The sequence below is a fragment of the Schistocerca nitens genome, chromosome 9, assembly GCF_023898315.1.
Source record: "Schistocerca nitens isolate TAMUIC-IGC-003100 chromosome 9, iqSchNite1.1, whole genome shotgun sequence".
Classification (NCBI taxonomy): domain Eukaryota; kingdom Metazoa; phylum Arthropoda; class Insecta; order Orthoptera; family Acrididae; genus Schistocerca; species Schistocerca nitens.
The window spans coordinates 46,559,195-46,584,184 of NC_064622.1; the positions used below are offsets into that span (position 1 = coordinate 46,559,195).

General features: G+C 41.6%; 1 protein-coding gene across 1 annotated transcript in view; it reads right to left on the reverse strand.

The window, feature by feature from the left end:
* Window positions 1-24,990, reverse strand: part of LOC126203581 (fasciclin-3) — a 172,172-nt gene that overhangs the window by 142,488 nt on the left and 4,694 nt on the right. Inside the window, exons 2-3 of the mRNA XM_049937941.1 lie at window positions 10,511-10,662; window positions 5,562-5,736 (exon numbers count right to left, since the gene is read on the reverse strand). Of these exons, the coding sequence (XP_049793898.1) occupies window positions 5,562-5,736; window positions 10,511-10,662 (327 nt within the window). The remainder of the gene's footprint in view (window positions 1-5,561; window positions 5,737-10,510; window positions 10,663-24,990) is intronic.

Sequence of the window (24,990 nt, forward strand, 5' to 3'; positions counted from 1 at the left end):
GACTATAGCATGTATGTATGATTCTGGTATCTCCTAATCCTATGGTAAACAAATTTTATCTATATTTGTACACCCACACTGTTTATATGGACATTCATGAAAAGCCACATTAGCAGCTTCTCGGTTATTCATTCCTATGAAGGCAGATAGGAAAGTAATGCACAATAATTTTTTTCTTCCCTGGTACTTCAGCTAGAATACTGAAATTTCACAGTGATCTAGTTTGAAGTTTGCACTACAGATGGTATTTTGATTTCATGGCGATTGACAAAACCAGCTCTGGGTAACTTACTAGTCAATATCCTTCATATATTCAAACTTTCTTCAAAATTATTCTGAACATTGGGGGAGACGGGGAGAGGGGGGAAGCACGGTAGCTGTCTTCACTGCCCTCACTGGGTATGTCCTTGTTAACAATCGATTCATAAGCTACCTTGCTCCTGAGGAATCTCCCAGAGTCTCAGTCTGGCATTTGCTTGTTGTACAGTTTGTTTTACCATTTCACTATAATTCACTCTTTATACATACTCCCAGATTTTTAATGGATCAGATTGGTCCCACAGATTGCTGAACAATCATGTAATCAACTAATAACAGGGTTTTCAATGTATTTATGTACTGTAAGCTGCATGTGTTTATGTTATGGCCCAAATGGCAATCATTACACCAAGTGTCCATCCTTTGTAGGTTTTCATGTATATCACTGCTATAATTTACAGTGAACATTGACACAAGCATTAGCTTTTTTCCCTCTTGACTGAAGATCTTGAGTTTGCAACGATGATGTCCCAAGTAACTGCAAGCCGAACTGGCACACTAACCCTCCAGCAGGTGTGGTCATAGTGAGGTACGGGAAAAATAACGAAATTATCTGTATTACAAATATAGCTCCCTTTACCTGTAATTCTTTACAATGAGAATAAATGTCCTTGTGTTCCAATTGCTCATGCAGTTAAGGAGATGATGACCATCATCATCATCATCATCACAAGCATCTGCAAAGGGGTGGCAACAGGGGCCACTTTCCCCCTACTGGAATGGGGATACAGATTTTTATTCATTATGAAAATCTCTCACACTTCTAGCAACGGTTGTCAGCAATCCTTCTCAGCTACAGGTTTAACAATACTGAGCTTCACAGGAAGTATTGTGACTTCAGCAATCACTATTTATCTTGGTTCCTAGGACTGTCTTAAACACTATGGGGTGCAACACATCACTCAATGCAATCACAGACCTACAAATTCTGTAGTCCGTTTCACCTGAATGCACAATACTGTGAAATTTATGAGATGAGTACTGCCTTAGTTCATACCTAGGCTGCTAAAAGTCGGTTCTACCAGTCAATTTGAGGTGGGCTTTAGGAGATTTCCTAAATCCATTCAGTTGAATCCTCATCATGGCTTATAGTTGTTCCAACGAATTCAAAAAAATGTAGCTTTTGAAACACATTTTATCAACTTCAGTTATGCATTTTATCAACTTTAGTTATGCCAATCAACATTAAAAATAGAAAGCATGAAAGTAATGCAATAAATCCAACATGATCAGATGGGAAGTTCACTAAGCAAACAAAGTGTCGCAGATGTCATCAAAATTGAATGAGAGCTTTTCAAAGTTTATTCCTAGTTTCTTCACCTCATGGGACATTAATGTGGCACTTGTTTTTGCACATTTTTGCCGATACCCAACAAGATTTTCTGAGTAAGTCTGATTTTTGTATTTCATATTTTAGAATTTCAGTGTCAACAACAATGGAATATTAAGAAACTTTTTTTGAATATTTTTATCTATACAGGGTGTACATAAAGTCCGGGAACACTTTCAATTATTTATTGCACCAGAACCAAACACTGTACAGATATCATACATACGTCATTTTGAAGAGAAATCCTGAAAGTTTTTTTTCATGTAGACCACCACAGTGTAGTTTGGTAATTTGCCGATAGTCAGCACTAGTCGCAAACCTGGTGAGTTCAGGTACGGAGCGGGCTTTCTGTGTGTTGGATCACCAGATCACAATCCGTGTGACTCTTTTCTGTGGGGACACAATAAAGGTCTGATGTATGTACAGTCTCTACCACGTGATGTAGAAGAGCTCCAGGAGAGAATACGGGAAGTGACTGCCACAGCCGACAATGCCATGCTGGGACGGGTCTGGCAAGAATTCGGTTACCGTATTGACACCTGCCAGGTCACTCATGGTTCGCATATCAAATGTTTGTAAAAAAAAAAGTTCCTGAGTTTCTCTTCAAAATGCAATGTGTATGACATCTGTACAACGTTCAGTTCTTGTGCAACAAATAATTGAAAGTGTTCCCAGACTTTATGTACACCCTGAATTTTGTAACTTATTGGTAACCCTGGATGCACTCATGTGATGACATAATTTCAGATTGTTCAATACCACAAGATTGTGTACTCTCCTGAAATACGCATATCATCTAAGTATCAAAGTAACCTACTTTAAAAATGCTGAGTGGATAACTATCATTCATTTAAGATAAATTAGTTTTGTTTACTTGCTGTCAAAATTAATGCTTTGGGTATGACACATTTTGAAGCACACAAACTCAGTTACATCGAAAATTGTAATTTTTGAAATACGTTCCTTCTTGAATAAATTTCTGCAGGCACCCATGATCACCACCATCACCATCACATTCACCATGATCTTCACTTGCAGGGATTAGGCTTACTGCTCATCTCATTTTGGGCCTACCACGGTTTCTTCTTCTTCTTCCTCCTCCTCCTCCTCCCCCTCAGACTGTATCTCAACAGTCATTCTGTGAGTCTTTCTTCTGGAAATCTGCTCAAATACTCTTCCCACCTGTTTCTACACTTCTCTGTTTTGCTGTTTATCCTTCAACATTCAGTTCTTCTCTAATTTTTTCATTTCTCATTCAGGTTTGGTGTGTGCAGCCTTTCACTGTTCTTAAAAATCCCATTCAACTGTCCATATTTTACTCTTACCCCTCTTTGCAAGAACCCAGATTTCACTCCTTACAACAGACATCGTGGCCACAGTTCATAAAACTTTATTTTTGTTTGTTTTTTAGTGCTGTTCTTTAAGTTTCTATTAAAAAAGTTACATATATACTGAAACTATTGAAGCTTGTCGTCTGTTTCTCTATTATGCTGGTAACTTACTTGGTTTTGTAAGCTTCTGTACAGCATACTGTATTTTAAGGAGACATGTTAAGAAGACATACAAGAATTTTTAAACTCCTACTCACACTTACCCAGTATGAGAAATACAAATGGTGTGTATGTGGGTATCTCAAGGCAATTGCATTTTTCCCTGGCCTGCTACTTAGGTACACAAATAACTACTACTTTCTATGCAAGTGGGAGAGCAGATAAAAAACTCTATTATGAGGGAAAAATTGCCTGCACAGAAGAATATGGTGCACAATCTTCTTGTTGACCCCAGAAATGTGTATCTACTTCCACTGCACATTAAACTGGACCTAGCCAAAAACTTTGTGAAAGCCATGGACAAAACTTACGTGGGTTCATGTACTTGTGAGAGAAGTTTCCATGATAAGGGAAGCAGAAATAAAGGGAGGAGGAGTATTTGTAGGATTGCAAGTTAGGGAATTAACTTCTGATGAACATTTCCTTGATTTGTGAGTGATATTGCACCTGGACATTAATCAAATGGAAGAGCATGATCAAGGCAAATGAAGTACCACAATGTTGTCTGATGATTGCTAGTCCTTATGAAGTGATATTCCTGAGGGAAGGTATCATGGGAAATCAAGATGCAAATACTTCAGGCGTGATTCTATACTTTTCTTTGCTCTTATGTTACTAATTTCTTCGATTCCTTTGTGTATTGCAGATTTTTTTCTGTTGTTCACATCTGGATGTGTTGTTGTAAGAGTGTGTCATTTTGGCAGATAGAAGTAACACACATGCCATAGGGAGAATTTCCAAAAATTATTACATGAAAATTGAAGCCAGTACAGAAATTATGAAACCTGATCTGGAGCCAGGGGCAAATTGTCTATAAGAAACAGTTCAGACAACAGAAACTCCAGGTTAGAATATCAACAATACTGATATCCACTGAGTTGCAGACAGGCACAACAAAAAACAATGTTACAGATTACAGCTTTTGGTCAACGCCTTCTTCAGCAAATAAAAGACAAACACATTCACACAAGCAAGCACACCTCACAGAGGCATGACTGCTACCACCATCAGCTCCCACCTGCTGGAACATGTGTATGTTTTCTTTGCTGTAGAAGGTTTTGGCCACAAGCTATAATCTATAAGAGTCCTTTTCTTTTGCCCATCTGCAGTTCAATGGGTCATGTGTATGGTGAGAAGCAGTGCATAATGTTCGTTTAGCTGTAAAAGAAATTCTTTTTGTTGACCACCGTTATTCGTATTATTTGTGAGATCATTCACAGTTGTGTCAAATGTTTCTCCAATCCATTTTATTTCTTACTGTTAGACAAATCATTCTGCAAAACATTTGACATCAAATTCAATTTATTTTTATTTATTTATTTATTTTGTTTTCAAGTTTTTTTCAGAAAGCATGATACCTAATTTTTACATTCCCTGTACAAAAATTCTACCTCAAAACACTAGTTAAGTTTTTCCTAATCACCCATATTACTTTCCAGCAATTAAATTCATTCTGCCAAATGTTCACACTGGTTAAATCAATACCCCACTTGACTTTTTCTGACTCTTCATTGGGCTATGAAAATCAGAGAAAATCCACTGTGTAATTTCTAAGGAGTCTTGTTTTTGCTCCAGTCAAACATCTGACCAAAACAACTGCTCAAGTATTCCTTCTGCGCTTGATGAAATTTCAAAGTGGTACAAAGCCTGGCAAATTGTTTTAGATATTCAGAAATGTTAAACTGCACACTACTCAAAACAAAACAATGTAAGGCTCCTTCATAGGTAAAGCAGGTGACTGACTTTGGTTCAGTGATAGAAAAGGCTCCTTCATAGGTAAAGCAGGTAACTGACTTTGGTTCAGTGATAGAATACTAGGAAAATGCAATGTCTACAAAGGAGTTTGCTAACAAAACACTCATGTGATCCATCCTAAATAGGCATAAGTATTTGGTACGAGTACCAAATAGGACTATTAAGGGATACTGAACGTATACAAAGAAGGGCAGCACAAATGCTCTTTTGTTTGACTCATGGCAGAGTGTCATGGAGATGCCAGGAAAACTAGCCAATCAGATGCTTGAAGGCAGACACCTATAATCCCACAAACACCTTCTTTGAAGGTTTCAAGCACAAGCTTTAAGTGAGGAATCTAGCAATATACAACCTCCCACACACCACTCCCATACACATCATGAAAATAAGGTTAGACTAGTTACAGCAGGTACAAAGGTATTTGAGCAAACATCTTTCTGGTGCTCCATGCATTAATTAAATGAGAATGAATACTGCTACACTGAAAAGAACAGTCTGCCATGAACTTCACTGTAGTTTTCTAAGTATAGGCGCAGATGCAGAGAAGGATGCAGAGGGTGGCACGGGAGGATAAGGAAAGAAGTGGTGGGCAGGAAGAGTATACTCACGGGCGACAGTGATGATGGCAGTCTCCACCAGCTCTTCTGCGCTCTGAGCATTTCCCATGGTGCACTTCCAAACACCGTTGTCACGGTCTGACGCCCGTTGGAGCATCATGCCGCACTGGCCCTTCTCGTAGCCTTCACCGTAGTAGACGGGATCCCCAGTGGTTGTCACTTTCGTCTGCTAAACAGAGTTACTCTTGTAGCACGTGGCAGGTGGCTTATGACGATTGATATACACAATGAAACATGTTGTTGTTGTGTTTGGTGATGGTGGTTTTTGTGTGTGTGTTTGTGTGTGTGTGTGTGTGTGTGTGTGTGTGTGTGTGTGTGTGTGTGTGTGCGCGCGCGCATTTAGCTTATGAAGGAGGAACTTTTTGACTGAAAGCAAAAAGTTTAGCCATCTTTTCACTGTGTCTTTCTGTGTCTCAATGCTTCCTCTATGTAGTGAGTAGCAAGTGCTCTTTTCATACTGTTGTAATTCCATTCTGAATTTCCCAATGTTTAAAAATTAAGAGTGTATTCTGGTAACAATGAATTATGCTGTCCAACTCATCACTGCAAAAAAATAAGAATGTTCTAGGAGCCATGCCATACCAGGGAACTGACTGGTTGTAAGTGTCAATACAAAAGTTTTTGTATCAAGTACCATTAATATTGAGGTACTAAGTCATATTTCTGACAATACAAGGACAGCAATAATGTTTTAAGGATTAGAACAGGAGTGAACAAAAACCATTTTGAATGTCTTTTAAATTCTTACAAGAGAATTTAAAAAATTAAATCCAAGGAAAGAATCTCAGTATTGGCTTCTAGATCTTACACACCACCGTTCTTGGTGTCAGTTGTTACAAAGTCGTGCTGTTGAAGTAATGGAAACATTGTCAACAGGTCTTTCTGTTGTGAAACTGATAAACTTGGCTGGTCTTTCAGATGTAATATGACTTGCTATACATCTGTCATGGTCTTTTCTCTTTTGAATAACTGTCATTTTTTTCATTCTTCTGCTTCAGTTTAAGAACTGTTATACAGCTATTTGAGATGGATGAGTGTCAGACAATTTAATCATATTGCATTTGGAGACCTTACCCATGCCTGCATTGACAATAGCGTTTCAGCAGCATCTTTAAAATCGCCAAATAAGTCAGTTGCATGAATTGGAATTACATGGAATGAGTCCACAGCTCTAGCTGACCCAACAACTTTATGTGGAATAAAGGTGTTGGTTACCTTTCTTTGTTTCTATAATTGCAAAATATCTGTTGCAGCTCCAAAAGTTATGCCCAAAAACCTTATCTCTTCAAACTATCCAAGACTAAATGGACGGGACCTTGATGAATGGCACTTGGAACGCCATTCAGAAGTACTGCTTGGCACAAACACCATGTGCCATCTAGCAATGAATGTTGAAGCATGATTTGAGACTTGGAACTTTTTTTCTGGTTTGGTGCAGCCCACCACAGATTCCTTTTCTGTGCCAATCTCTTCATCTAAGAGTAGCTCTTTCAATCTATGTCCTCAATTACTTACTGCATGTACTCCAATCTCTGTCTTCCTCTATAGTTTTTATTCTTTACAGCTCCCTCTAGTACAATGGAAGTTATTCCCTATCTCTTAACACCCTAATGTCTTAACAGATGACCTAACATTCTGTCTCCCCATTCTTGTCACTGTTTTCCATACGTTCCTTACTCTCCAATTCTGTGCAGAACCACCTCATCTGTTACCTTGTCAGTCCACCTCATTTTCAACATTCTTTCATAGAACCACATCTCAAATGCTTCGATTCTCTTCTGTTCCAATTTTCCCACCGTCCCTGTTTCACTACCATACAATACTGTGCTCCAGACACACATTCTCACAAAATTCTTTCTTTTAGCACACTCGAAGCAATATCTCCACATTTGCAGTCTTTGTAGGATTGCAAGTTAGGGAATTAACTTCTGATGAACATTTCCTTGATTTGTGAGTGATATTGCACCTGGATATTAATCATATGGAAGAGCATGATCAAGGCAAATGAAGTACCACAATGTTGTCTGATGATTGCTAGTCGTTATGAAGTGATATTCCTGAGGGAATATTTGGAAATTGTAATGGAATGTTATCAATCCCTTCTGCCTTATTCGATCTTCAGTCTTCCAAAGCTCTTTTAAATTCTGATTCTGATACTGGATTACCTATCTCATCTATATTGATTTATGTTTCTTCTTTTGTCACGTCATCAGACAAGTCTTCCCCTCATAGAGGCCTTCAATGTACTCTTACCACTCATCATTTCTCTGCTCTGCATTTAACAGTGGAATGCCTGTTGCACCCTTAATGTTAGCACCCTGGCTTTTAATTTCACCAAAGTATGTTTTGACCTTTCTATATGCTGAGTCAGTTCTGAAATTGTTTCTTTTCCGATTTTTTCATAGTTTTCTTGTAGAAAATTCGTGTTAGCTTCCCTGCACTTCCTACTTATTCCCTTCCTAATTGACTTGTATTTCTGTATTCCTGAAGTTCCCTGCATTTCCTTATTCCATCAATCAACTGAAGCATTTCTTCTGTAACCCATGGTTTCTTCACAGTTGCCTTCATTGTACATGTTTGTTTTTTTTCCAACTACTGTGATTGCCCTTTCTAGAAATGTCAATTCCTCTTCAACTGAAGCGACTACTGAACTACTCCTTATCACAGTTTCTATAGCCTTGGAGACCTTCAAGCATGTCTCTTTATTCCTTAGTAATTCCACATTCCACTTTTTTGTACACTGATTCTTCCTGGCTAGTCTCTTAAACTTCAGCCAATTCTTCATCACTACTAAATTATCTGAGTCTACATCTGCTCCTGGGTATGCCTTACAATCCAGTGTCTGATTTCAGAATCTCTGCCTGATTGTGATGTAATCTAACTGAAAGCTTCCTGTGTCTCCAGGCCTTTTCCCAGTTTACCTTCTCCCCTTGTGATTCTTGAATGGAGTATTTTCCGTTACTAGCTGAAATTTGTTGCAGAACTGAATTAGTTTTTCTCCTTTCTCATTCCTAGTACCAAGCTCGTACTGTCCTGTAACCCATTCTTCTAGTCCTTCACCTACATCCACATTGCAGTTCCCATGACTATTGCATTTTCATCTTCCTTTATGTACTGTATTACCCTTTCAATAACTTTGTGTATTTTGTCTCTCTCTTCATTTTCAGCTTGCAATGCCATCACACATACATGAACTATTGTTGTCAGAGTTGGTTTGCTCTCATTTCTGATGAGAACAAGCCTATCACTGAACTGTCCACAATAACTCAATCTGCCCTATCTTGCTAGGACTTCTGTGACGAGGAAGCATGAACTCGTGATGAATGGCATCACATTCGTTTCGGCGATGAATCACAGTTCTACACTACCTTCAACGCCATTGTTGGCAAGTATGATGGCGACCTAGGGAGAGGCCACAAATTGTGTGGGGTGCTGTCGGGTGTGACTTGAGGCAGCGATTGAGTCTGTCCTTATGGCACAACATAAGTAATGAACAACCTGCATCATCATGTGCTACCTTTCATGAGACAGTATCATGGTGACATTTTTCAAGAGAACAATGCTCATCCATACATGGCACGTGTGTCTATGATACATCCGCATGATACTAAGGTACTCACAGTGGCCAGAAAGATCCCAGATCTGTGCTCAATATAGACTGTGTGGGACCAGTTCGGATGTCTACTTCGTCCCAGTGCCTGTTGCCAGCATATCAGGGACTAGTTACAACAGCAACAATTGTGGGGCAGCTTGCCTCAAGCAAGGTTAGAAGAGCTTTATCACACCCTTCCATGCATCCAGGCCAGAGTGGGTGCAATGTTGTGCTAATAAGTGGGCTCATACTGTCAAGTTCTTTGTAAATTTCACTTGATTCTGCAATTACAAAAATAACATCACATAACCTCTCAGTCTATACAGTTTCATTTCATTACCTCCTGTGTCACTATTTTTTACCAAGCAGTGTATTTATGGAAGAATAGCTCTTTTATTTCTGTGCCACACAGAGTGACTGATGGTGCATCTCGTTTCTCTTTCTTGTATTACCTTTATGAATTTTACTATTGTTTTCAAACTGTGATTGATTGCTGAAAACAAACGTCACAAAGGAGTAAATGTGTTGTGAGGCTGTATAAGTTTGCCCAGTAGTTTAAAGAGCTGCCTGCAAGTTCTAGAACAGGCACTACACATATCCTTACTACTCACTTTTGTACAATAAACACTTTTTTCCCTCTGTGATGAGTAACACCAGAATATGATGCCGTAAGGTATTAGTGAATGAAAACTGGAAAATTATATCAACATTTTTTTTTATATTTTCAGCTTTAAAATCTGATCGTATCTATAACACAAAAATTGTTTCGTTTTGGGTTGGCATTTCAGATGATCTGTAACAGGTAAATAGCTTCCAGTTCTGGTCCTTATCAGTACAAATACCTAAGAATTTACAGTAACCTACTTCATTTATCGATTATTAAGACACTGGAGAATACCTAGGGTGGTACCACAGGAAGCTTAGAGGGCAAACACTGTAGAGTACACATCGATAGTGAGCATCAGTATCAACATAAAAATAAAAAAAATTAAAAAAAAGAAAAAAGTGTGCCTCTTTGGAAATTACTGTCTGTTCCCCTGCCCACTATTGTTCTCGTCTTTCATGCTATGCAACTATAGCATTGCGTTATGATGACATTCCGCATAGAAGAGTTAATAAAGTATTGACGCATATAATTCGTGGGCTCGGTACTCGAGGATCATTCGTACTACCTGTCACCCGCATTGCTACAAAATAACTGAGGCTAAGGGTAAGTCCTAGCCCCGCCCTGAAATGACGAGAATGACAGATCGGCACCTCAGCAGACGAATTCTTGACAGGATGTAACAAACCAAAACTAGACCCACTTTCACCTTCCTCCCACCCCACAAAAAAGTGGTGTACTTACGCTGGGGTTCAGGAACAAGGGTTTGCCGCCCCTGGGGGTCTCCATGCGGCAGTACACTATCGGCACGGCCGTCCGGCACATGAGTTTGACTTGATCTCCAGGAAGAACCACTTGCTCGCGTGGGTGCACCGTCGCCGTCGCTGACTGAGCACCTGTGGGAAGAACCAAAGCAACACGGCTCTCACTACATTATACTACACAACTCGCAGCCCCCTGTGGCATGCCGGAGGAGCCATTCACGTTACCGTATATTAGGGATACCAACTTCTACAGCACGCCCATAAGGGACTCCAGTAGCAACTCAAAATTTTTATTAAGAGAAGGGCACACACAATGTAGTAACCTGAAAACTTATTTGTCATTTCAGTGTAAAATACTGCATTAATAACTTTGAATCTACATACTACTGAGCATGTTTAAACACTTACTAAGCATTCAAAATGTTAGACATTAACATGTATTATGTTATAATAAGGCTAGTCTTTGATAAAATCATATTTGTCTATTTCTTTTGCATTAGTTCAACATCACTTGTATTTCTGATTTTACAAGTTTCAATAAACATGTTTCTTTAATACATAATAAATATAAGTTTGCAGTACATTAGGAAATGTTTCCCATTTACTATTGTTGTTACGTTGTACCAAGCATTTACGGAAAAGTCAGTTAATCTGCTTCTTTCACAACTCCATTTCTTTTCACTGTAGAAGCAAACTTGACAAACAGCAATCACCGTTGGTTCGGAGCTGCAGTTAGTATTGGCTCGTTTAAATAAAGCATCGTTCATTATATCGGAACTTTTCAAACTTAAAAGTATTGTTTGGTATTGTACAGACTGTATGTTTTTAAGTTGACACTTAAGCTACCGCAACGCAAACTGAAACTTAAATGCAATGTAATGTGATTTACCGCACCACGATTACGATAAATGTGTTGTGAGACAAAATCATACTTCAGATGTTATCAGCGGCATGCGTATAGCGTAACGCTGATACAGCTTTGACAAATGAGTTCCAAGAATAAGATAAATTCAACGAAAGATATTACATATTCAGTCTCGTGGAAGGTCCATACGGGATAATTTATGCAACCCTCAAATACGGGAAATTCCTTACGTGAGCGGTTGGCCAAACCAGCCGTGTAAAGACGTGTGAAAAGTAAGCAACTCTTAAAAACTCGAAGTAAAAACACATTCTCAAAGTATTTTGGTTATTGTTAAAAATGCCTATTTATTTCAACAAAAGTCTTTCGTTCTACTGAACTAAAACATGATCAGTGGCCTAGAGACAACGCTATTAACAATTTTTTGTTTGGTTGTTAAACTAGAAAGACTTCGTTTAATAAGATAATGACATGTGATTCTTCGACTTTTAGCATTTTTGTCTGTTTTCTCTAACACGCGGAACTGACGTTTCCATGGGCTTTATCTGTGTCTTTGGCACTGGTTTTTCGGTCGGTTTTTACTTTCGTTTATAGTGCTAACTATTTCCTAAATGGAAAACGCGACAAATCAAGGCACCATATATGCAAACAATTATTTTTTGAAGTTTTTCTGACTAAACACACTGCTTTGCACTTCTGTGCACGTACTGTAGCCAAATTTTCTGCTTGATTCGGTGTTAAGTTCGCCTAAAATTATCCTCTCGTTCCTTGCTTGTTATATTTGTATCATATCGTTATTTAATTGTGTGCCGGCCGAAGTGGCCGAGCGGTTCTAGGCGCTGCAGTCTGGAATCGCGCGACCGCTATGGTCGCAGGTTCGCATCCTGCCTCGGGCATGGATGTATGTGATGTCCTTAGGTTGGTTAGGTTTAAGTAGTTCTAAGTTCTAGGGGTCTGATGACCTCAGAAGTTAAGTCCCATAGTGCTCAGAACCATTTGAACCAAAATCCTCTCTGTGTTAGGTCTAGTAAGTCAGCAGCTGAGCAAATAAAGGGTGAGTCACTAAATATTGCCACCAAGAATAACTCAGAAAGTATGATAGGAACTGAAAAGTTTGTGAGACAAAAGTTGCATGGGACAACTGGGGCCATAATATGACATTCGTTTTTTGTTGCTAGGTGGGGTCCCGTCAGAGATATGAAGGTCAACTTTCTTTTTTTAAATGGGATGCTATAGTTTGGTACTTATTTTCTGATAGCGGCTATCGAGACGAATCCAATGATGCGTAACTGTAAGGTCTTTTAAGGTCACAAAGGTGGCATGAACGTCCATTTACAGAAGGTATTCGAAGTGATGACCATTGGTATCAATGCAGTGCTGCAATCTTCTTATCATGGATTGAGTGGTATTCCTTATCACATCGGGACTCATCGAAGCACGTGCTCTCTCTCGCTTATCTTCAGGTGCAATTCGAACGTCTTTATAAACAATGTCTTTTACGAATCTCCACAAGAAAAAATCCAGAGGCGTCATGTCTGGCGAACGAGCCGGCCACGACACATCTCCTCCGCGTCCAATCCAACGATTTGGGAACACTCTCTTCTAGCGGTCAGCGACAATTATGCCGGACCGGACACCCATCGTGTTGATACCACATCCTGTTCCTTGTTCCTAAAGGCATTTCTTCCAATAGCAGACCTAAAGTTTCTTGCAGGAATGTGGTGTACTTCCTACCATTAAGATTTCCTTCGATGAAATAGGGGCCTATAATTCTGTCCTTCAGAATCCCACACCATGCACTCACCGACCACGCATTTTGGTGTGCAACTTGCCGCAGCCAACATGGATTTTTAGTTCCCCAATAATGTATGTTATGCAAATTAACATTTCCATGGTTCGCGAATTTAGCCTCGTCAGTAAATAAAATAAAATAAAATAAAATAAATAAATGTGTCATCCCTCTGAATCTGAAGTTGATCCCATCGGTAGAATTCAATGCGACGCATACAAACTGTACCAGTTAATTGTTGGTGGAGACTGATACAGTAAGGATGATATTTATGGCGATGAAGAACACGAACAACACTACTCTGGCTCATGCCAGATTCCCTTGCGACTTGACGCGAACTAACACAAGGATCTCGAACCACAGTGGCAAGAGTACAAATTCCCGTTTCCTCTTTAGTAACTTTCCTTTGCCGGGTATGTTTCCGAAGCGTTAAAGATCCAGTTGTTCTCGATTTATCATACACATACTTAAATGTAGGACGTGTTGGGTGAGTATGTTGAGGATATCTTTCAGCGTATAAGTCTCTAGCTCTCACTGAATTTCGTTGACATTTTCCGTAAATGAGAAGCACATCCACTTGTTCTTCGACGGAATATATCATTCACATTCGCTCCATTCGACGATGCTAGTCTTACCGTTCCTATTGGTGTTGTATCGCGAAACCGTCGAATGGTGTTTGCATGTCAATGGCACGTTAGATGGATACGCTATTTGCACGGTATACGAGAGAGAATTGTCAGAACATGTGCCTCAATAAGTGCTGAAGTGAAAAGGAATACCACTCAATCCATGATAGGAAGATTGCAGCTCTGCACTGATACCAATGGTCACCACTCCGAACATGGACGTTCATGCCACCTTTGTGACCTTCAATGACCTTACTGTTACACATCACTGGATTCGTCTCGATAGCCGCTATCAGAAAATAAGTACCAAACTATAGCATCCTATTTAAGAAAACAAAGTTGATCTTCATATTCTCACGCGACCTCACCTAGCAACAAAAAACCGACGTCGTATTATGGCCCCCGTTGTCCCACGCAACTTTTGTCCCACAAACTTTTCAGCTACTATCATACTTTCGGAGCTATTCTAGGTGGCAATAGTTAGTGACTCGTCCCGTATACAGGGTGTTACAAAAAGGTACGGCCTAACTTTCAGGAAAAATTCCTCACATACAAATAAAGAAAAGATGTTATGTGGACATGTGTCCGGAAACGGTTAATTTCCATGTTAGAGCTCATTTTAGTATCATCAGTATGTACTGTACTTCCTCGATTCACCGCCAGTTGGCCCAATTGAAGGAAGGTAATGTTGACTTCGGTGCTTGTGTTGACATGCGACTCATTGCTCTACAGTACTAGCATCAAGCACATCAGTATGTAGTACAAACAGGTTAGTGTTCATCACGAACGTGGTTTTGCAGTCAGTGCAATGTTTACAAATGCGGAGTGGGCAGATGCCCATTTGATGTATGGATTAGCACGGGGCAATAGCCGTGGCGCGGTACGTTTGTATCGAGACAGATTTCCAGAACGAAGGTGTCCCGACAGGAAGACGTTCGAAGCAATTGATCGGAACATTCCAGCCTATGACTCGCGACTGGGGAAGACTTAGAACGACGAGGACACCTGCAATGGACGAGGCAATTCTTCGTGCAGTTGACGATAACCATAATGTCAGCGTCAGAGAAGTTGCTGCTGTACAAGGTAACGTTGACCACGTCACTGCATGGAGAGTGCTACGGGAGAACCAGTTGTTTCCGTACCATGTACAGCGTGTGCAGGCACTATCAGCAGCTGGTTGGCCTCCACGGGTACACTTCTGCGAATGGTTCATCCAACAATGTGTCAATCCTCATTTCAGTGCAAATGTTCTCTTTACGGATGAGGCTTCATTCCAACGTGTTCAAATTGTAAATTTTCACAATCAACATGTGTGGGCTGACGAGAATCCGCACGAAACTGTACGATCACGTCATCAACACATACTTTCTGTGAACGTTTGGTTAGGCATTGTTGGTGATGTCTTGATTGGGCCCAATGTTTTCCCACCTACGCTCAATGGAGCACGTTATGATTTCATACGGGATACTCTACCTGTGCTGCTAGAACATGTGCCATTACAAGTACAACACAACATGTGGTTCATGCACGATGGAGCTCGTGCACATTTCAGTCGAAGTGTTCGTACGCTTCTCAACAACAGATTCGGTGACCGATGGATTGGTAAAGGCGGACCAATTCCATGGCCTCCACGCTCTCCTGACCTCCACCCTCTTGATTTTAATTTATGGGGGCATTTGAAAGCTCTTGTCTACGCAACCCCGGTACCAAATGTAGACTCTTCGTGCTCGTATTGTGGACGGCTGTGATACAACACGCCATTCTCCATGGCTGCATCAGCGCATCAGGGATTCCATGCTAACGGAGGACATTTTGAACATTTCCTGTAAAAAAGTGTTTCAAGTCACGCTGTTGCGTTCTGTTGCTGTGTGTTTCCATTCCATGACTCATGTGATTTGAAGAGAAGTAATAAAATGAGCTCTAACATGGAAAGTAAGCGTTTCCGGACACATGTCCACATAACATATTTTCTTTCTTTGTGTGTGAGGAATGTTTCCTGAAAGTTTGGCCGTACCTTTTTGTAACACCCTGTATACTGCTTTCAAACCTAAACTAGGCCTCGGATGGAAAAACACCCATACATCTCCGTAATTCACTGTCTGCACTACAAATGATGGCAGGTGACGTTCGAATATAATGAATTTCCTTGAGACAGAGAAGTTGCTGTCCATGTATCAGCACGGCTTTAGAAAGCATCGCTCCTGCGAAATGCAAATCGCCCTTTTTTCACACGATATCTTGCGAACTATGGATGAAGGGCATCAGACGGATGCCATATTCTTTGACTTCCGGAAAGCGTTTGACTCGGTGCCCCACTGCAGACTCCTAACTAAGGTACGAGCATATGGGATTGGTTCCCAAGTATGTGAGTGGCTTGAAGACTTCCTAAGTAATAGAACCCAGTACGTTGTCCTCGATGGTGGGTGTTCATCGGAGGTGAGGGTATCATCTGGAGTGCCTCAGGGAAGTGTGGTAGGTCCGCTGTTGTTTCTTATCTACATAAATGATCTTTTGGATAGGATGGATAGCAATGTGCGGCTGTTTGCTGATAATGCTATGGTGTACGGGAAGGTGTCGTCGTTGAGTGACTGTAGGAGGATACAAAATGACTTGGACGGGATTTGTGATTGGTGTAAAGAATGGCAGCTAACTCTAAATATAGATATAAATGCAAATTAATGCAGATAAATAGGCAAAAGAAACCCGTAATGTTTGAATACTCCATTAGCAGTGTAGTGCTTGACACAGTCACGTCGATTAAATATTTGGGCGTAACATTGCAGAGCGATATGAAGTGGGACAAGCATGTAATGGCAGTTGTGGGGAAGGCGGATAGTCGTCTTCGGTTCATTGGTAGAATTTTGGGAAGATGTGGTTCATCTGTAAAGGAGACCGTTTATAAAACACTAATACGACCTATTCTTGAGTACTGCTCGAGCGTTTGGAATCCCTATCATGTCGGATTGAGGGAGGACATAGAAGCAATTCAGAGGCGGGCTGCTAGATTTGTTACTGGTAGGTTTGATCATCACGCGAGTGTTACGGAAATGCTTCAGGAACTCGGGTGGGAGTCTCTAGAGGAAAGGAGGCGTTCTTTTCGTTAATCACTACTGAGGAAATTTAGAGAACCAGCATTTGAGGCTGACTGCAGTACAATTTTACTGCCGCCAACTTACATTTCGCGGAAAGACCACAAAGATAAGATAAGAGAGATTAGGGCTTGTACAGAGGCATATAGGCAGTCCTTCTTCCCTCGTTCTGTTTGGGAGTGGAACAGGGAGGGAAGATGCTAGTTGTGGTACGAGGTACCCTCCGCCACACACCGTATGGTGGATTGCGGAGTATGTATGTAGATGTAGAAGTAGGGACCGTCAGTCAGTACACCAAGTCACATGACCAACACTCGATTTTGGCAGCTTCAGAAGGTCTGCAGTGTCCCCGACGGATTTGTTACTCGGGTGAAGTCCAACCACCAGTCCACGTCCCAGCTCACTCAGCTCTTCTGACCGACCGATTCTGCTTTTACTGCTTCTCTACATGTTTGTAGGTACGCTTCTCGTCACACCTAGTTGTCAATTCCGCATAGGGGTGTCCGGATGCTTTCGATCAGACAACTCACGGTCCTACATTCATCACCTGAAGTTGTTTCTTGGAACTTTATAGGTAGACTTTCTCAGGATTGATTCCGTATATCGTCAAGTGTCTGCCAGATCAGTTTCTTCGGCATCTGCGTGACACTCTCCCATGGGTCAAACAAAACTGTAACAACTCGTACTTCCCTTCTTTGTGCACATTCAATATCCTCTGCTAGTGCCGTCTGGTATGGATCGCAAACACTTTAACATTATTATAATAAGGGTCGCATGAGTGCTTTAATCAGTCTCCCTTATGACTGATAACATTTTTCCAGTTTTACGTCCGCCCCCGGTAGCTGAGTGGTCAGCGTAATAGAATGTCAATCCTAAGGGCCCGGGTTCGATTCCCGGCTAGGTCGGAGATTTTCTCCGCTCAGGGACTGGGTGTTGTGTTGTCCTAATCATCATCATTTCACCCCCATCGACGCGCAAGTCGCCGAAGTGGCGTCAAATCGAAAGACTTGCACCAGGCGACGTCATCATCCAGTTTTCCCATATCCTACCAATGAACCGCAGTCTGCTACCCGCCTTTACCTGCGACTGACCCAATGTGATCGTTGCATTTCATATTGCTACAAATTATTACACCCAGGTTATTTGCATGCGTTGAAAAATTCCAACTGCAGCATACTGATACTGTAGTCACGAGGACACTAAGCTAATTCGTTTTGTGTCGTGCACAGTTTTACATTTGTGAACATTTAAAGTAAGTTGCCAGTCTTTGCACCACCCTGTGAAGTCTCAAGTCACCTTTCGTCAAAATGATTATAGTGAAAGACACATTAGACGTACGTTGCGCTCTCGACCATCCGAGTGAGTGATGACTATGCCGGGGTGGCACCAAAGTCTACGGCCTTTTTGCCTACGAAGGGAGCATTTCGAACAGGATTGGTAGTATTTTGCGGAAATATGATGTGAAATTTGTTTTTTGACCACCATCTAAGATCAGGGTCCTTTAAGGTTCCGTGAAGGACGACGTCAGTTTGCGGAAGGCGGGTTTTACCGTATTCCTTACAGTTGTGGCATGTCATACTAACTCCAAAAAAGTTTTGCATCACCCCGGTTCCCATAACTCCTGAAGATAGACGTTGACTGTGGATATTGTATCACAGATACAGTCCCTCTGACTGTTCAGATATGTCACTAAGCCCGACCAAAGATGTAAACAACCACATATGAGCAGCGCCCATTAGACGGAGGGGGTCAGACAGCCGATCAGTTCCAGTCATTCCACCAGGAATGAGGTACAGATCCTGTTGTCTGTACTTCAACCATGCCTAGACGGTCAATACTGCGGTTCGATCGCGTCAGTATTGTTACTTTGTGCCAGGAAGGGCTCTCAATAAGGGAAGTGTTCAGGAGTCTCGGAGTGAACCAAAGCGATGTTGTTCGGACATGGAGAGATGCAGAGAGACAGGAACTGTCGATGACGTGCCTCGCTCAGGCCGCCCAATGGCTGTTACTGCAGTAGATGACCGCTACCTACAGATTATGGATCGGAGGAACCCTGACAGCAACGCCACCATGTTGAATAATGCTTTTCGTGCAGCTACAGGAAGTCTTGTTACGACTCATACTGTGTGAAATAGGCTGCATGATGCGCAACTTCATTCCCGACATCCATGGCGAGGTCCATCTTTGCAACCACGGCACCATACAGCGCGGTACAGATGGGCCCAACAACATGCCGAATGGACCGCACAGGATTGGCATCGGGTTGTCTTCAACCAGACAATCATCGGAGACATGTTTGGAGGCAACCCGGTCAGGCTGAATGCCTTAGACACACAGTCCAGCGAGTGCAGCAAAGTGGAGGTTCCCTGCTGTTTTGGGGTGGCGTTACGTGGGGCCGACGTACGCTGCTGGTGGTCATGGAAGGCGCCGTAACGGCTGTAAGATACATGAATGCCATCCTCCGACCAATAGTGCAAACATATCGGCAGCATATTGGCGAGGCATTCGTCTTAATGGACGAAAATTCGCGCCCCCATCGTGCACATCTTGTGAATGACTTCCTTCAGGATAACGACATTGCTCGACTAGAGTGGCCAGCATGTTCTCCAGACATGAACCCTATCGAACATGCCTGGGATAGATTGAAAAGGGCTGTTTCCAGTAAGTTATTTGAGCACTGCATACGCCGGTAGATACTAATGTATCAGAAGATGACAGTGTTCTCTGCTAAAACAGGATTAGGTTTATCCCCACAGAGAGCAACAAATTACAGAAAGAAAAGGATTTTACTACAGAAAGTTTCTGTAACTGGAAAAAGCTACAGAAAAGTTAAAAATACACGAAAGAACCTTTTGCATGGAGAGTTTGTCGCAGTTATTTAGTAATCTGTGCTGGACCAACTTGCGAAACAGTTGCTAGTCGATCAGAAGAAACCTACAATGACTGTACTAGTTGTTATCGGTTCAGTCAGGTTCGTGGATCGAACGGACACCACACTGAGAGGTCATAAAATGAAATTTCCAGGAAAGCTCGTCGCACTTCTCCATCAGGCGACGAACGATGCACAAAAATTGAAGATATTGCTGAAGCGCGGGGACATCTCGTTGGCGTCAGGCATGTAAAACGAAACACTGGAAATTATGGCTCACATGTGACATTATACAGCAAATAAAAAGTTCTCCGTTTTACGGAATTACGGCAGATTCAACGACGGGCGTGGTTGGGTAGGAGCAGTTGCATCTTGCATATGTTGACCGACCGCTAGACTCTCGAGTTAATAGAACCTTTTCTGGAATCTTACAGTCACCATACTCCAGGCACAAGTGCTGGCAGAACCCACTGCTGCTTCGATGGTCCACCTTATATATATTGGCGGAAATCCTTCTTAAAGACCAGCCAAGAAGCTGTTACGTCCAGTGCAGTCGTCACTGTTTGTTTCTTGCACTGCAAGAAGTTCCAAGAAGCTCTGATCCGTTGTGCAATGTCTTGGTAATTGTGAAAGACGCCTCAAATGTATTTTTGCAGTCCACAAAATGGGAAAAACGTGTACATATATATTCTGCTACGTGTTTGGAGGCAACCCGGTAAGGTTGAATGTCTTGGACACACTGTCCATTGAGTGCAGCAAAGTGGAGGTTCCCAGCTGTTTTGGCGTGGCGTTATGTGGGTCGACGTACGCAGCTGGTGGTCATGGAAGGCGCCGTAACGGCTGTACGATATGTGAATGCTATCCTCCGACAGATTGTGCAACCATATCGGCAGCATATTGCCGAGACATTCGTCTTCATGGACGAATCAAAAGCAGAAAATTCGACGACAGATACCAATGGGTCCCAACCGATGAGCTGCAAGGGTGACGTCTTTGAAACTTTTCAGAGAAAACTATGACTGGATACAGAAAGCATTCATCAAGGTGTTGAAACCACGATGGTGTTGAAAGCACGATCTCAGAGTCAAGAATCTCTCTGTCCTTCAGAGCTACGCGAAGCGGTTCGAAATGTTCCAGACTATTTTTTATATGACAGTCGCTATGGAGGTGTTTGGACTATGCGAATAACTGGTCAGATCTCAAAAGAAGAAAAATTTTAATGGAGCCGGAGTCCTGTATACGTTCTGAAAGCAGCTCTTGTGAATCTCAGGACCGTAGAAGGGTTTCATTTGCTATTGCAGAAAGCCAAAGATTATTCTAAGAACCTAAATCTGGAAGACCCAAATATCTCACGGCCAAGGAAAATATCAGCGATATCGAAACATGCAGAAATATCGTCTGTTTCTGAAGAATTGCCTCATGGACGAAGATTTAAGAAATGTTGTTTGAAATTATGAATCTACAGGGTGGTTATAATTAAACTTTCGCTACTTGAGAGGACCTCCAAGGATAACGATTTATCGTAGGACAATGAAACTTTGTGAAAACATCTGTAAGGACATGCCGAAGAGAAATAATGAATAAACAATTGAAAGAAACACATTATAAGTTCCACATGAGAGGGTAACATGTGTTCATTGCTTATCATGTTTACATTCCAGGTTACAAAAGTTGCCTGTACTTCTGAATGACCGAGCTAGGTGGCGCAGTGGTTAGCACACTGGACTCGCGTTCGGGAGGGCGACGCTTCAAATCCCTGTTCGGCCATCCTGATTTAGGTTTTCCGTGATTTCCCTAAAACGCTAAAGGCAAATTTCGGGATGATTCCTTTAGAAGGGCACGGCCGAATTCCTTCCTCGTCCTTCCCTCCTTCGATGGGACCGATTACCTCGCCGTTTGGTTCTCTCCCCCAAATCAACCAACCAACTTCTGAATGAGATTGATCACTATTTAACACGACATTTGCAAGAGTTACGTGAAGTACGCACACGACAGACTTTAACCCGCGCAGGCTTCATGCACAATTGGAAATGCTGCGAACAATTATGACTACGTTACGTATCTTCTGTTGCAAACCGCCCAGATAACCGCTTCGGGTATTTGAGCAGGCGCATGGGTCCCTGATCGAATGCAACCTGTGGATTAACATCGCAGGCCAGCCTGGATGTTGTTTTCAGTTGTTTTCCTACTTCCGACTACATGAATACCGGGCTGATACCCACGCCCCGCCTCAGTCACTCAAATCGCAAACGCATTGAAGACGTTCGCACATCATCACATGAGATAACAATAGACGTAGACAGTAGGGGTTTGCAGAACAACATAAGACTGTCTAACATCTTCCCATATTAACGACATACATACTGGGTAACGAGTTTTGCTGGAAGATACGTCTTATTCACATCAGACAAAATCAGATAATGCGTGTGTTTGTCCCCTCCTCCCACAACAAACAGAGGTCCCCTCCTCCCACAACAAACAGAGGATATCAATTTATCAGTTCCTTCTGGGTTGGCGCCACACAACCTTGGTAAATTTGAAGAAAATAGGACAGCAAGTAGTCACAAAATCCTTCGATTATTGAAGCAATACATGGATTCATGTTTGATTAATTTGAAGAAAGACGTCGTGCCACCAGGCCGTATTTTGAAAGGGCTCATTTTCAAGTACAGCGTTTTAATTGTAGTGTGATGTATGTCAGTATTTTGTCCAGTGTCCCTGACTGTCTACCTCAGTTAGTGCTGTCGTAACTTCAAAATTTCGCACTCAATATCTTCAAAATCACCAACAAATTTGAACATAACTTTTCCTAGTTGTATAAGAGCCTCGAAGACTGGGCAGATTGAACTATACCGCCAACAATTTGGTACACGTATAAAACATCTGCACAGAAATATCACAATAGAAAAAATCTGCACAATAATATAAGATTGTTTTATAGTATTTTACAGTATCCACATAGGCACAGAAGTATGGCTAAAAATGTTCACATGACACCAGGTGTAGCCGGAAGAAAAGAAAAATTAATTATTGGAAAAAAGGTTTTTAGTATAACACGTATTTAAAAAGGACTAAAAAATATATAAAAATTTCTTCTAGCCCCATACAGGTTCCTAACCCCATACAGTTTGTCCTGAAAATTTGTGCTCGTGAATTTGTAACAGCTATGCCACCTATTGTCACTATTACACTATTGTCTATTACAGGCGACACCCCGGCGGAGGTTCGAGTCCTCCCTCGGACGTGTGTGTGTGTGTGTGTGTGTGTGTGTGTGTGTGTGTCTGTCCTTAGGATAATTTAGGTTAAGTAATGTGTAAACTTAGGGACTGATGACCTTAGTAGTTAAGTCCCATAACATTTCACACACATTTGAACATTTTTGAACAGGCGACACACGTTCTTTGTTTTAAATTTTACAAGTATTGTCATAGCTATTAAAAATTTACAAGCAGAAATTTTCCGGACCTCTGTATACGGCTAGGAGAAATTCTTTTATATTTTTTGGTCCGTTTTAAAAATGTGTCATACTAAAAAGGTTTTTATTACAATACCTGCTTTCCGATTTTTAGTCTTGTGTACGTGCGTGAGATTTTTCAATCGATTTCATACATTTTGACGAGATGGCAACAGAGACATGTGGTAAATCCCAGATTGGTTACAGTTTCTCTTCACCTGATTCAGATAATAAATTTGTTCCTCCTACGTAGATCTCTCGAAAAGACCATGAAGGTAAAAATTAGAGCTATTCAAACTCACACGGAGCAGTCGTTGTTAACACGAAACGTTGGCTACTGGAAAAGGAAATGGGGCAAACTGCAGCAGTACACGAAGTACCATCCGCCACACAACAGACAAAAAAAGCGAGTTGCTGTGGCATTATCATCCAGGTCTGAGCTATGTCGAAAGTTTCAAATCCCTGCCTCATCGAGAAGTCAGTTTAAAATCAGTTGCAAAACTTGTGCTGAACTTACAAACAGACAGAAAGCGACCGGAAAAAAAGACATGTTAAAAAAGATAACGAAGTTCGGGGAACATGCAACACGAATTTGTAACACACGTTACTGCCTCGTATAAAAGCAGAAAAGGGCTTTACATCTTCGTGGAAAATTACGACCAGTCGTTCTTACGGCCTGATCACCTTCATCTTCACAAGACACGAGTATAAACATTTTCTCGGTATTAAAAAAAAAGCAGGAAGTGCATTACATCTCCTTTTTTCCAACATTTACAGAGAATGTTACCGTTGATACCTATCCATTGTACATGGAATGGAGTGGAACCTTGGTTGACAAATATTCTTACCCGGATTCAAACAACTAAATGCAGTTCAATGAATTGAAAACAAAAAACTAAAATAATTGCTCTCTCCATTTACTGGGGTCGATAACAACAAATCTTGTGAAGTATGACGTGGCTAGACGTGGTAACCATGCCAGTAATATCCAACACAGGAAGAGAAGCGTCTCCGAGGCGAAAAGAAAGACTAGAAACGCGCTCGCAATAAAAGGGCGATGGAAATAAAGTAATTACCTCTATTGACTACGAAAGGAAACCGGTAAAATCCGGCATCGGCCGTTAATGTGCAACGAATGGCACTGTTAATGGAGGCAAATGTGACCCGAATTAACTATCGGAGCGGTGGAGCAGCGGGCCCGCTTAATTCGACGACTCCGTCCAGCCCCGGCAGCTGGGCTCGTCACGGCGCCCATAACCTTTAATCAGGGAAGCGGATTCCCCGAACCCCACCGTCCCCCTCGACTACAAAACCACGAACTGCACACTGCCTGGAAGATGGGAATGGATGGTCATCCCGAACTGCGTAAGCAGGGCCCAACTGGAAGGATAACACCACTGAGGGCGTAAACATTTCCCACAAGGCCCAGGACTAAAGCCGTCCTCACACGGAACGTGAAAATGTACGTGGACAAGGATCTGATGACGTCAATGCGTGGAATTTCACTTTCCGCTACATTGCGAAGCCTGCAATGAAAATTCTGGCTCGTCAGATTTTTGCATCGTGGAGAGAAATATGGCCAGTTAGATGCGGCATCGGTTTTTCGTCACAAGCAGAACTTAGGAGGCGCCATATTGTATGGAGTTAAACTCCGTATTCTGTGTTTTTATGCGTAGGTGATACGAACATAAGCCGTTTCAAAGTACTAGCACACTGAGGATTTCTCAAAACGGCGTCGTTTATATATACGATTACTTATAATAAAATGACA